The sequence below is a fragment of the Danio rerio genome, chromosome 6 (genome assembly GCF_052040795.2).
Source record: "Danio rerio strain M-AB ecotype USA chromosome 6, GRCz13ab, whole genome shotgun sequence".
Lineage (NCBI taxonomy): Eukaryota > Metazoa > Chordata > Actinopteri > Cypriniformes > Danionidae > Danio > Danio rerio.
This window is the reverse complement of record NC_141026.1, coordinates 2,631,663-2,645,000: the sequence shown is the minus strand read 5'-3', so window position 1 is coordinate 2,645,000 and position 13,338 is coordinate 2,631,663. Positions and strand designations below refer to the sequence as shown.

The 13,338-nt window shown below is 35.0% G+C and overlaps 2 protein-coding genes across 2 annotated transcripts in view; one reads left to right on the top strand and one right to left on the bottom strand.

The window, feature by feature from the left end:
- The window catches only part of plxna1b (plexin A1b), a 744,633-nt gene that overhangs the window by 70,616 nt on the left and 660,679 nt on the right, over window positions 1-13,338 (top strand). The window lies entirely within an intron of this gene.
- tgm2b (transglutaminase 2b) overlaps window positions 1-13,338 on the bottom strand; it is a 29,951-nt gene that overhangs the window by 6,248 nt on the left and 10,365 nt on the right. Inside the window, exons 3-9 of the mRNA NM_212656.2 lie at window positions 6,942-7,160; window positions 6,551-6,669; window positions 4,555-4,683; window positions 3,952-4,132; window positions 2,488-2,626; window positions 1,977-2,080; window positions 1,322-1,561 (exon numbers count right to left, since the gene is read on the bottom strand). Of these exons, the coding sequence (NP_997821.2) occupies window positions 1,322-1,561; window positions 1,977-2,080; window positions 2,488-2,626; window positions 3,952-4,132; window positions 4,555-4,683; window positions 6,551-6,669; window positions 6,942-7,160 (1,131 nt within the window). The remainder of the gene's footprint in view (window positions 1-1,321; window positions 1,562-1,976; window positions 2,081-2,487; window positions 2,627-3,951; window positions 4,133-4,554; window positions 4,684-6,550; window positions 6,670-6,941; window positions 7,161-13,338) is intronic.

Sequence of the window (13,338 nt, the reverse complement as noted above, 5' to 3'; positions counted from 1 at the left end):
CTAAGCAGTCAGCTGATAAGTGCGAGAAGGAACAGCGTCACACCGCCCCATAGCATTCGCTTTAAAGACGAAATGCAGCCATGTGTACCTCTGGCTACATATTTCAAGATCTTCAGAAATGTATACGGGGGTACGTTTTCACAATGAGTCTGTGTTAAAAAAACACTCTGACCCACTTTATGTTAAGTAGCCTTAACTAATATGTACCTACACAGAAATTAATCATTTGTTACAATGTCCTTATTGTGTAAATACATGTTTTTACAATGTACTTATGATACTGTATATCTGTAATTGCGCTGTTGTCCATCCCTTACACCTTAACCCAGCCTAAAACCTACCCATACCACCAAACCTGTCCCCAACCCTAATCGTATGCCACCTCAAGAGCACCAGAAGTGCTCTACAATACATTATCAACACAGTAAATACATTGTATTCATTTTTTGATGCAAGTAAATAGCAGTAACACTGAAACAAATACTGAAACATGAACGTTTTACTCAGTTAAAAGCACAAGTATCTATGCTAAAAAAGAAAAAACACACCTTTAAATTACACTCATGTATTAAAAAGTAAATGTATCATACCAAAAAAATAGAGAAGGATTTTTTTAACTCACTCTTACTCGCTTTCCTTTTCAAATAAATACATAAATCAATAAATAAATAAATAAAAATATTAATATTACAGATTTTATTTGCACTCCACTGAGCATGGAGCAGTGGAGATTAGCTTAATTCTTATTATGCACTTTAAATTACCATATTAAATGTGCATAATAAGATTAAAGTAAATAAAATGTTTAAAAATATATTTTTTTTTATAAAAATTTAAAAAGTACAATTAAAAAGTAGCAAAAAGTACCATTTCTTCTTTAGAAATGCATTCAAATAAAAGTACTGCCGCTGTGCTAACATATGTGCATTTGTAGCTCCGCCCTCTTTCGAAAAGAGCACAACCTCATTTGAATTTAAAGCAACAGTCACCAAATTGATTGGATCAAAGCCTATAATGGTCAGTTTCAAAGAGTAATAAAACATTATTTGTGTGGTATTTTGAGATGAAACTTCACACACAGACTCTAGGGACATCAGAGTCTTATTTAACATCTTGTGAAAAGGAGCCTAATAGGCTTCCCTTTAAATAAAATTGGAAAAAGCAAAAAGTGTGCATTCAATAAAAAGTAGTTGAATAGTAATGGAGTAAAATACAAATCCCGCCCCCCAAAAGGATACTTACGTACAGAAATGTACGCAAGTATCCTTTTGGGGGGCCGGATTTGTATTTGTATTTATAAAATATTTTATATTTGAAATACCTTCAGGGTATTTGTAGAGGTGTGTGATGTCTTCTCTCTCGTCTCGGCCGACGCTCTTGGTGCTGATCTTCTGGCCCACTTTCTGGTCATAGTTGATCTTTCTTGTGCTCCCGTCTTTAGACTTGAGGAAGTACACTAAATCTGCGTTCACCTCCGCGAACACGAACGGGGCGTCGTATTTAAAGGTGAGCTCTCCTTCTTTTATGGCCCGTACAGGAACCGGCCCGCAGCAGAACACACCTGAAAAACACATTTCACGTCATGTTCAGTGCTTATTTCAACATGAATGAACTCTTTTAGGCAGATAAAGCAATCATCTCTTAATATAGAGCAATGTCTCAATCAATCTATTATGAAAAGATGGACAAATTTGATTATGGTAATAGTTTTATAATAGTAATGATATGCCTTTTGTGCAACTTAAGTTCTAGTTTACTTAATTTTACTTAATAAGTTTTACTTTTAAAAATAAAAAATTAAAATAACTGAAAAGTGAAACAAGTTGAAAGAAATGCATTTATTTTAATTAAATTAAACATTTAAATTTTATTTTATTAATAACATTTTTATAATTTACTCAATTTATACTTAATTTCAGTGTAACAAAGCCATTTGTTTTCATTTTTAGCGTACTAATAAAATGAAATGTGCACACCTTCACTTTTCTCCTGCGGCGTTGGATCACTTGCCTGCCAGCCATCGAAACCCGGCGGGAGATCGGAACGACCCATCCAGCTCTCGACCCAACAGTGATAGTTCCTGCAGCACATGCAACAATATTCATTCATTCATTTTCCTTTGGCTTAATACCTTATTCATCAGGGGTCCCCACAGCGGAATGAACCGCCAACTTATCCAGCATATGTTTTGCACAGAGGATGCACAGCGGACACACACCCATACACTCTCACATTCGCACCCACACTCACACACTACAGCCAATTCAGTTGATCCAATTCCCCTTTAGCACATGTGTTTGGTCTGTGAGGGAAACCGGAGCACTAACCCAACACGGGGAGAACATGCAAACTCCACACAGAAATGCCAACTGGCCCAGCTGGGGCTCAAACCATCAACCTTTTTGCTATGAGGCCACATTGCTAACCACTGAGCCAGTAAATTAACATTTTTTTATTAAACTGTCCTTTTAATGAAGAAGTCGGTACCATATCATGTCTCTGGTGCTGCTGTGGTCAACTTCTCCTTTCTCGTTGACGTAGCGCTCGATCAGCAGGTTGCTGTTGGTGTCGTGGGCTGAATAATAGTTTGTTACAACTCTGCACGGGATCCCGACAGCACGAGCCACTGACAAAACAAACAACAAGCTGATCAACAGTGTTATCTAATGAACTGCTTCTAACAATGTATAAAATTAAAACATGACACGAGATAAGGGAAGATTTACATGGTTGTGGTCTCATAAAGCAAAACTGATTTCTCAATTAAAACATTAAGAATAATACACTTAGAGCTAAATACTGTACGTAATACTTTTTTTGTGTATATTATAGTTTTTCTGGTTAAAAATGTTTTTTTTTTAAAACTAGGCCAAATGTTAAGTTGTAAAGTAAATCCAAGAGGTTGTAAAAGCCTGACAGTCTTATTAGCATCCTGACTTGTGGCTAACCCTAACGCATAAATAAATAAATAAATAAATAAATAAATAAATAAATAAATAAATAAATAAATAAATAAATAAATAAATAAATAAATAAATAAATAAATAAATAAATAAATAAATAAATAAATAAATGTATAAATAAATAAATGCACAAATAAAAAAATATGTCAATAAATGTATACAGAAATCCATAAATAAATAAATGCATAAATAAATAAATACATGCATAAATAAATACATAAATGCATAATACAATAAATGCATAAATGCATGTATAAATAAACAAATAAATGCATAAATAAATAAATTCATGAACAGTTGCATAAATAAATAAATAATGTATACATAAATAATTGCATCAATAAATAAATGCATAAATAAACAAATAAATACATGCATAAATAAATACATGGATAAATAAATGCATAAATAAGCAAATAAATACATGCAAAAATAAATAAATACATGCATAAATAAATAAATGCATAAATAAATACATGCATAAATAAATAAATGCATTAATAAATAAATAAATAAATACATGCATAAATAAATAAATGCATAATAAATAAATAAATGCATTAATAAATAAATAAATAAATACATGCATAAATAAATAAATGCATAATAAATAAATAAATGCATAAAAAATGCATGCATAAACAAATGCATAATAAATAAATAAATGCATAAATAAATGCATGCATAAACAAATGCATAATAAATAAATAAATGCATGCATAAACAAATGCATAATAAATAAATAAATGCATAAAAAATGCATACAACACTTAAATGCTGCTAGTGATGGCACTTGCATATAAACGGTCTTCTCATTTTATGCTTGAACAACTAAACGAGTCTATTTAACTGATTCTATTTTAATTAAACTACTTTATCCATGCTGTAAAAGAAACATTAACCTTTCACCAGAAGTTTATTGGTAGCTGAAAAACCCTTGCTGTGCATGTAGCCCATTAAGGATCATGTATAAAGGGAGATTGAGAACCTGTGCAGGCGACGGCTGCAAACACCCAGCACTGGCCATACCGCACTGGCAGACACGAGCTCCTGTCCCACGTCCTTAGTATCTGAACGCTTCCTCCCCAGGACATGGGGCTCACGCCGCCGTCAAATGTGTCCCTCCAGCAGCCCTCCAGGACCCCTGAATCCTGGTCATTACTGTTGATCTGGAGGAGAATTTTATCTTTGTCATGATGACAGCACACAATATTTGACTAGATATTTTTCAAGACACTAGTATTCAGCTTAAAGTGACATTTAAAGGCTTAACTAGGTTAATTAGAGTAAATTTAGGGTAATTAGGAAAGTCATTGTATAACAGTGGTTTGTTCTGTAGATAATCCAAAACAAATATTGCTTAAGGGGCTAATAATATTGACCGTAAAATTAAACACTGCTTTTATTCTAGCTGAAATAAAACAAATAAGACTTTCTCCAGAAGAAAAAATATTATAGGAAATACTGAAAAATACCTGAATCTGTTCAACATCATTTGGGAAAAATTAAAAATAAATAAAAGAATTCACAGGAGGGTGAATATTATTTACTTCAACTGTATTGCATGTTTGTGTGTTTAGACTGTACTGACCATAGCACTCAGCACTCTGGTGACATAAATGACGTTTCTGCGTCCAGAACAGTCTTTGGCAGGGTTTCTTCTGTGTTTTGGGTTCATGTCGAGGATCCTGAAACACGCGTCCAGGATTCCCTCCTCAAACTACAGGAAGAAAAACACCAGAGGAACACAATGAAAACATGAATGAATGATGAACATGTTCCTCTCAAATATCTATAAAGAAGAACAGCACAGCAAAACATTTAAATAGATGGAGATTAAACTATAACTATAACTATAACAAACTATAACATTCTCTAAAAACTACTATACTATACTATACCTGCACTGTACTGTACTGTACTATACTATACTATACTATACTATACTATACTATACCATACTATACTATACCTGTACTATACTATACTATACTATACTATACTATACCATACCTGTATTATACTATACTATACTATACCTGTATTGTACTATACTATACTATACTATACTATACTATACTATACTTTACTATACTATACCTGTACTATACTATACATGTATTGTACTATACTATACTATACTATACTATACCTGTATTGTACTATACTATACTATATTATACTATACTGTACCTGTATTGTACTATACTATACTATACTATACTATACCATACCTGTATTGTACTATACTATACTATACTATACCTGTATTGTACTATACTATACTATACTATACTATACTATACTTTACTATACTATACCTGTACTATACTATACCTGTATTGTACTATACTATACTATACTATACCTGTATTGTACTATACTATACTATATTATACTGTACTGTACCTGTATTGTACTTTACTATACTATACTATACTATACCTGTATTGTACTATACTATACTATACTATACTATACTTTACTATACCTGTACTATACTATACCTGTATTGTACTATACTATACTATACTATACCTGTATTGTACTATACTATACTATATTATACTATACTGTACCTGTATTGTACTTTACTATACTATACTATACTATACCATACCTGTATTGTACTATACTATACCTGTACTATACTATACCTGTATTATACTATACTATACTATACCTGTATTGTACTATACTATACTATAATATACTATACTATAACATACCTGTACTATACAATACAATACTACACCATACTATACTATACTATACTTGTGCTATATTATACTATACTGTACTATACCATAATTGTACTATACTAGACTATACTTGTGCTATACTATACTATACTGTACCTGTATTGTACTATGCTATACTACACTATACTATACTTGTGCTATACTATACTATAATATACTAGACTATACTATACCTGTGATATACTATACTACACTATTTTATACTACACTACACTACACTGTACTATACTGTACTATACTGTACTATACTGTACTATACTAAACAACTTCTCAGTGGATTCTTCCAAGAGAATATGATCCAAATGAATACATGTATGCCATATATGTGATTTTAAAATGATTAATTGTACAAACATTTCGGGTCGGGGAGAACTGAATTAATCTAGCCATCCATAAAAATAATAATAATAAAAAAATTATATATATATATATATATATATATATATATATATATATATATATATATATATATATATATATATATATATATATATATATATATATATATAAGTGGATTGAACATAAAACAATTAAGTTCTCCAAAAAAACATATTAATTATGTTATTTTAGCTCAATAACAAGAAGTTAATAAGAAGTTTGAACTACTTTAAAGAAGTAGACTAAAGTAACACTGATCTGGCCTTGCCCTTTGCAGAAATCACACACACATGTGAAATATTTCTCACCGTGCTCTGACAGCTCTACCTTCATTTGTGTCTCTGTGTGAGGCGGTGCTTTGGGCAGAGTTTTTTAGGTTGTGTTTTTCAGGAGGTGAGATCACCATATTGAGAAGAACAATATGTAATTGAGTGTGTGTTTTGGCACCTGTCCAAAGTTCCAGGCCAGCGGGACGGGGTATCCGGCATCGCCCCTGAAGATGATGCCATCCTGAGCCAAAACATACTCCGCCAGCTTCTCCTCATTGTCCATGTACACCACATCAACTGTAGGCCAAAAACACAGAGATTAATGGGGTTGGGGATTGTGCTACCCACTGCGCCTCCGTGATTTTGGACCCCCATTCAATCGAGTAATAACATTTAAACTGATATTTTAGATATTTTGAGAGATTTCAACTAGAAACAAGACACAAATTCTAAGTATGAAGATGTAATCCATTACCTCCAGATCACATTTATCTTAATGCCTCAAGGATACTGTATATCCTCACCTTCAGGCATGTGTGAAACACCCAAACGCATCTGTTTTCACTCACGTGGACACCAGGGATTGAAGAGCAGAATGAATTGGATCTGGATCCGCTCGTCTAGAGTCAGCGTGTAGTGTCCGATTGGAGCATCCGGAGCGGCGCAGATGGACAGACAGACGGATTCTCCTGGTGGACTGGAGACGGCGGCGCTCCAACATGAACTGTCCACCTCTGAGCTCAGGCTGAACACGGCTCTGGTGCCGTATTGCTGCTGCGGATCAGGACCTGTGTGCAAAGAGGGAAAAAAGGGAATTTCAGCTTTACTTGTAATAAAGGAGATACAGTAAAAGTCTAAATTACAAGCCCTGCTGTATATTGTTTTATCCCTAATTTATGTTTAATGGAGAGAAGATTTTTCAGCACATTTCTAATCATAATAGTTTTAATAACTCGTCTCTAATAACTGATTTATTTCATCTTTGCCATGATCACAGCACATAATATTTGACAAGATGTTTTTCAAGACACTTCTATACAGCTTAAAGTGACATTTAAAGGCTTAACTGGGTTAATTAGAGTAATTAGGAAAGTCATTGTATACAGGGCCGGAGTAAGCTGAACTGCCGCTCTAGGCAAAGAACAGTCACGCCGCCCTCTACCCGAAAATGAAGGCGGGGGGTTAGCGAGGGGGCTGACTCCGCCCTCTCTATTCTACCACCCTAGGCACGGATATAACTGAGGGCGCAGGTGGTGAGGGGGGTGTCGGAGACGCCGCCCTCTCTATTCTGCTGCCCTAAGCACCCGCCTAGGTCGCCTCTATGGACGCGCCTGCCCTGATTGTATAACAGTGGTTTGTTCTAGACAATGGGAAAAGAAATCACTAAAAGGGGTTAATAATATTGACCTTAAAAATGGTTTAAAAAAATTTATAGCTGCTTTTATTTTAGCTAAAATAAAACAAATCAGACTTTCTCCATAAGAAAAAATATTATAGGAAGTACTGTGAAAATTTCCTGAATCTGTTAAACATCAATTGGCATCCTGGACCATAAAACCATAAGCATATATTACAGGTTATAATATTAATCATCATCATCATCAGGGCCGGAGTGGGACTCCTTTTCAGCCCTGGAGTTTCAAGCCTCAGACCGGCCCACCTCAGTTCACGACTGATTATATTAAAATAAGGTCATTCCAATTCAGTTTCTAATTACACTATCACGTATTTTTTTGAGAAAACAGCTGCTTTAGAACTTCAAATGTTCAACAACCCTAACAGTATTATATGTCTTAACAATAAAAATGAAAAACAAAAAAACATATTCAGACGAGGATCGAACCCAGGTCAGCAGCGTCGTAATCTAACATGCTAACCACTGGACCACAACAGTTGAACATTGAGACATGACTCATATGACTTATATCATCATTAACCTGCAGGTTGGTTATATATAAAAAGAGCAGAGCTGCGGTAAAATAATTAATAAGAAGACTGCGGTCAAGTAAATAAATAAATTGAAAAAGTGTGGGACACCGGCCCTCGCGGCCAAAAAACGGACCGGCCCACTGGGAATTCTCCTTATCCTCCCGATTAGCCAATCTGGGCCTGATCATCATCATCAAAATAGGCGGTTCATGCAAAGAAAACAATCATTAGTTCCTGGTTCCCTCCTAATCTCCCGTCTGTTCAGCAATGGTTATACTATTTAATAGACATTGTTCGACTAGAACAGTCCACTGCCTTAATAAACAAAGCAAAGATTTCAACAATCCTTCAATGTAACCAAATACATAACAATTTGATCTCCATTATTAAAACTTAAGTGATTTAATTCAACAACATAGAAGAAACTATTAAAATGTCTCGGGATACAGGAGACAACAAACAATCTTTTCTTCTGTTTGATGTTTTACAATAATTTTAGTAGACACTTTATTCATTTATGTACTTCTCTGACATTCTGTATATAGTTTTTTTCTCTTATATTTATTTACAGGTTTCTGTATGATATATGTATATATTCATATATATGTGTGTTTGTTTGTGTAAATATATAATTTGTAATTTTTTATTTTTGTTTCATATTGTTATCAACCATGTTATACGCATTGTACCAAGTGAATGTTGAGAAATTCAGTTTATTACCATTGTTGATAACCAAGTTTATTAAAAACACAATAAAGTTTAAGTAAAAAAAAATTAAAAAATTCATTCTGCTGTGGCGACCCCAGATTAATAAAGGGACTTACCCGACTAAGAAAATGAATGAATGATTAATCAAAACAATGATTTTGACAGTATAGTATTGAAATCTTAAAACATGAATAAAAAAACAGTTTAACTTTTATTTAAAGTTTACAATGCAACCCCAAAATACAGTCAATCAATCATCAGTTGCTTTAGCCTGTGACAGAGTTCACATTGTTCTAAACCTAAAGATCAGCATTTTGGCCAGAATCTCCCTAAAATCCCCCTATATATCTCCTCCAGTGCTGAGGAATGTGTTCATCAGTGTCTGCATGTCAGTGAGTGTTTGACCTGTGCTTAAAGGCCGCGGGCTGGATTCCACAGACTCAGACTTGGAGTGTTTCCAGAAATCCCTCCTGTGAAATCTCTCCAAGCCCCTCGGGTATGACTAACAGAGGAGAGATCACATTTCCAGTCTCTACAGCAGCATAACTCAAACAACACAGTCATGTAGTGTGGTAAACTTTGCTGGGAAATCTGGTGAATTTGTCTGGGTGTAAGAAAGTAATCAGTGCTTGATTCAGGTCCTCTGTCCTCTAAATATTACACAAGTGAAGTGTATTTATGAACTAATTTTCGTTAAAATCACGTGATTATGATTGAACACAGCTGGTTCTGCATTAACTATGTATGATCCACCAATAAAGAGCCAGGGTTTCTCACTACAGTCATCTTCGATTTGAAGAATCCCCCCTTACTCCTCCACCTTTCCCTTTATAGGGTGGCACGGTGGCCCAGTGGTTACAGCAAGAACGTCACTGGTTCTAGTCCTTTAACATGCCAGCTGTCGTTTCTGTGTCGAGTTTGCACGTTCTTCCCATGCTCGCGTGGGTTTTCCCCAGCTTCTCCGGTTTCCTCCCACATTGCAAAAACATGCACAACAAGTGAATTGATCAATCTAAATTTAGCACTACAGTCGATCGCTCATCCAGCAGCACATCTCTTCATAGCAATCTTTTTAGTCATCAGCTCTTATCAAAAAAGGGGGAGTTGTTGAGATCCACCTGAGCTCAAAGCTCCCCTCTCGCCCTGCAAATGGGAGGGAGCCCAGGGCTCAAGGACCTTTTGAGCTCAGGGCTCTTTCCCAGGACAGCATGCCAAACTTGCTTATAATCAATCATCAGCTAAGTGTGAACTCTTGAAATCTCAGTTTTTTTTCTGAAGTAGTCCTAGTAAAAACACATTATAGTGAGCTCTGATTGGTTTCTGCAGCATCATGATAGGAAGCCCAGCTTTCTAAAAAATCTCGCAATGTGTGTGAATTCATTTTTCCCCAAAGAGAGACAGATTTTTAAATATATATTTTATAGACAGCTTGTTAATTAATGGTAAAATGTATTATAAATTTATTAGCCCTATTGTGAATATTTAATATTTTTTTATAATTATTAAAAATGTTGTTTAACAAAAATATAATTTTTAATTGTAATAGTTTCACTAACTAATTTCGAATAACAAATTTATTTTGTATTTGCCAACATGACACTATATAATATTTTGCTAGTTTTTTTGCAAGATACTAGTATTTAGCTTAAAGTGACATTTAAAGGCTTAAGTCATAGAATTCAATTCAATTCAATTCAGCTTTATTTGTATAGCTCTTTTACAATGTAGATTGTGTCAAAGCAGCTTCACATAAATGGTCATAGTAACTGGAACAGTGTAGTTCAGTTTTTAGTGTTTAAGTTCAGTTCAGTTCAGTTTAGCTCAGTTCAGTGTGGTTTAATCATTACTGAGAGTTCAAACACTGAAAAGCAAATCCATCGATGCGTAGCTCTACCAATCCTGAACCATGCGAGCCAGTGGCGACAGCGGAGAGGGGAAAAAAACTTCACCTGATAGGAGTGAAGAAAAAAACCTTGAGGGAACCAGACTTAGTTCGGCACAACCATTTTAATTTCTCCGCTGGCCAAAAGTCTTGTGCAGAGCTTCATTCGCCGTGGTTTAGGCTGGAAGATGGCCTCAGCGAAGACTCGTCTGTCCCTGGAGCGTCGCTGGAATCAGACTCATGTTCTTCACTCCCCACGACCATCAGCGCAGCAGCAGCTCAGGATATGGCCTGGTCCCGGATATGGAATCCTTGGGATCATCACGTCGCTGGTCTTGGATCCAATCAGTGACTCGGACCTCGGGATGAGTATCCCCAGGTGAAAATAGAGAATAAAGAGAATAAAATAGAACAAGAGTGGTTTGTCCTGTAGCCAGTTGAAAATAAATACTTCTTAAAGGAATGTGAAACAATATATTGTATTATAGTTTTAAAAGCAAAAATAAACAATAATAAAAAAACATGAATCACAAAATACAAAACAAAATGCAGATATTTTTCAGAGTGTACATTGGCATAATATGAATTAAAGAGAAAACAATCACTTCATCCAATGTCTAAAGAAGTGGCTCACCCAAAAATGAAAATGTACTCAATATTAACCTGTAACCATTGGCTTCCATAGCAGGAAAAAGAAAAACTATGATTACAGGTTTCCAGCTTTCTTAAAATATCAGCTCTTATATTCAACAGAAGGAAGAACTCAAGTAACAAGTGAAGTGCTAATAAATAATGACAGAATTTCCATTCTTGGGTGAACTATCCCTTCAAATTAATAAACAAATCCTTGACAGCGTCCTTTCAGGAATTCCCCAACTAACTCTGTTCTCATAAAGCAAACAAAAAGCATATTGGCGGGGGAGGATGCTGGAATGTTTCTACAGTACATTTTAAACAATAGTAATCTACAGCCTAGGGTGGCATAAAGTCTAGAAACAGCCCTGCCTACAGTCTATCATCCACTAGAGCTCTATATTTACATTGGCTCAAACTATTAAGAAAGAATAAAGCCGGTGAGGTGTTTTGAAAACGTTCACCAAAACAAAGAGTACTGCAGTTGACACTATCAGGGTCACTTCTGACGAGTTTACACGGGCGATATCTCTCCTCAGATTCTGTTAAACGCGCCAGATGCTCTTGTTTTCATGACACTGGAGTTATCAGAGTGTGAACAGAGTCTTTCCTGTCTGAACGCCAGCGGTTACACACTCCTCATGCTGAATAATGTCTTCATGTTATCTCGTCTTCCAGCATCTCCTGTACACGGCAGAATCTATCCCGGAGAGCGATTCATTTCATCCTCACTCGAACTCCAACTGAACTAATGTTCATTCATTTATCTTAACTTGTAAAGAATGAACTCCATCCTCTTTAGGAAACTGCAGAGAGCCTCTCAAATTTCATACATAATATTATTAGCATTTAAGTGCTCAAAAATATGCATAAAAATGTATCTTTTTTATCAAATAATGTTTTTTTTTTATAAAAGACTCAAAGATGAACCTAGAAGGGATAACGCTGCGGCCGAAAGCTAACAACAATTATTTATAATAATAATTAAATTATACATTCATTTTATTTTATTCATATTTTTATAATCATAATTCATATTTTTAATTCAATTACCCATTCAATTGTATTTATTACAGTTTATCAGTTCAAAATACACTCACCGGCCACTTTATTAGGTACACCTGTTTAACTGCTCGTTAGTGCAAACTTCTAATCCAGAGGTTCTTAAAGTGGGGGTCGGGACCCCCCAAGGGGTCGCGGGACAATGAAGGGGGGTCGCCTGGTGATTTTTAAAAATCAATTCATTTTTATGAAACCTTAAGACTTACTGTATTTTATCAATAACCTACTGAAGAGAAAAAAAATTGTCGTTTATAGTTACTATAGTAGCTTATAGTTACTAGTTCTATTGGATTGCGACTTCTCGGGTAATTACATTATCCTAAAGACACAGCAATACTGTCAGATGCAGCAGATTTTGTAACACCAGGTTAAACTTTCTAGCCCATTTACAACACTGACATACATAAAAAAACAAAAAAAAAAAAACAAAGAATAGACTTTTGTCCATTGGTGTGTTTGTGCGCGTCATTGCATACAAGGTTTCTGTATTTATAACCACCACCTCAGAGAATATTGGGGGTCACGAGTCACTGGCATTGACATTTTGGGGGTCGCGGGCTGAAAAGTTTGGGAACCCCTGTTCTAATCGGCCAATCACATGGCAGCAGCTCTGAGATCTGAGTATTTCAGAAACTGCTGATCTACTGGGATTTTCACGCACAACCTTCTCTAGGGTTTACAGAGAATGGTCCGACAAAGGGAAAATATCCAGTGAGTGGCAGTTTCTTTGGGCACAAATGCCTTGTTGATGC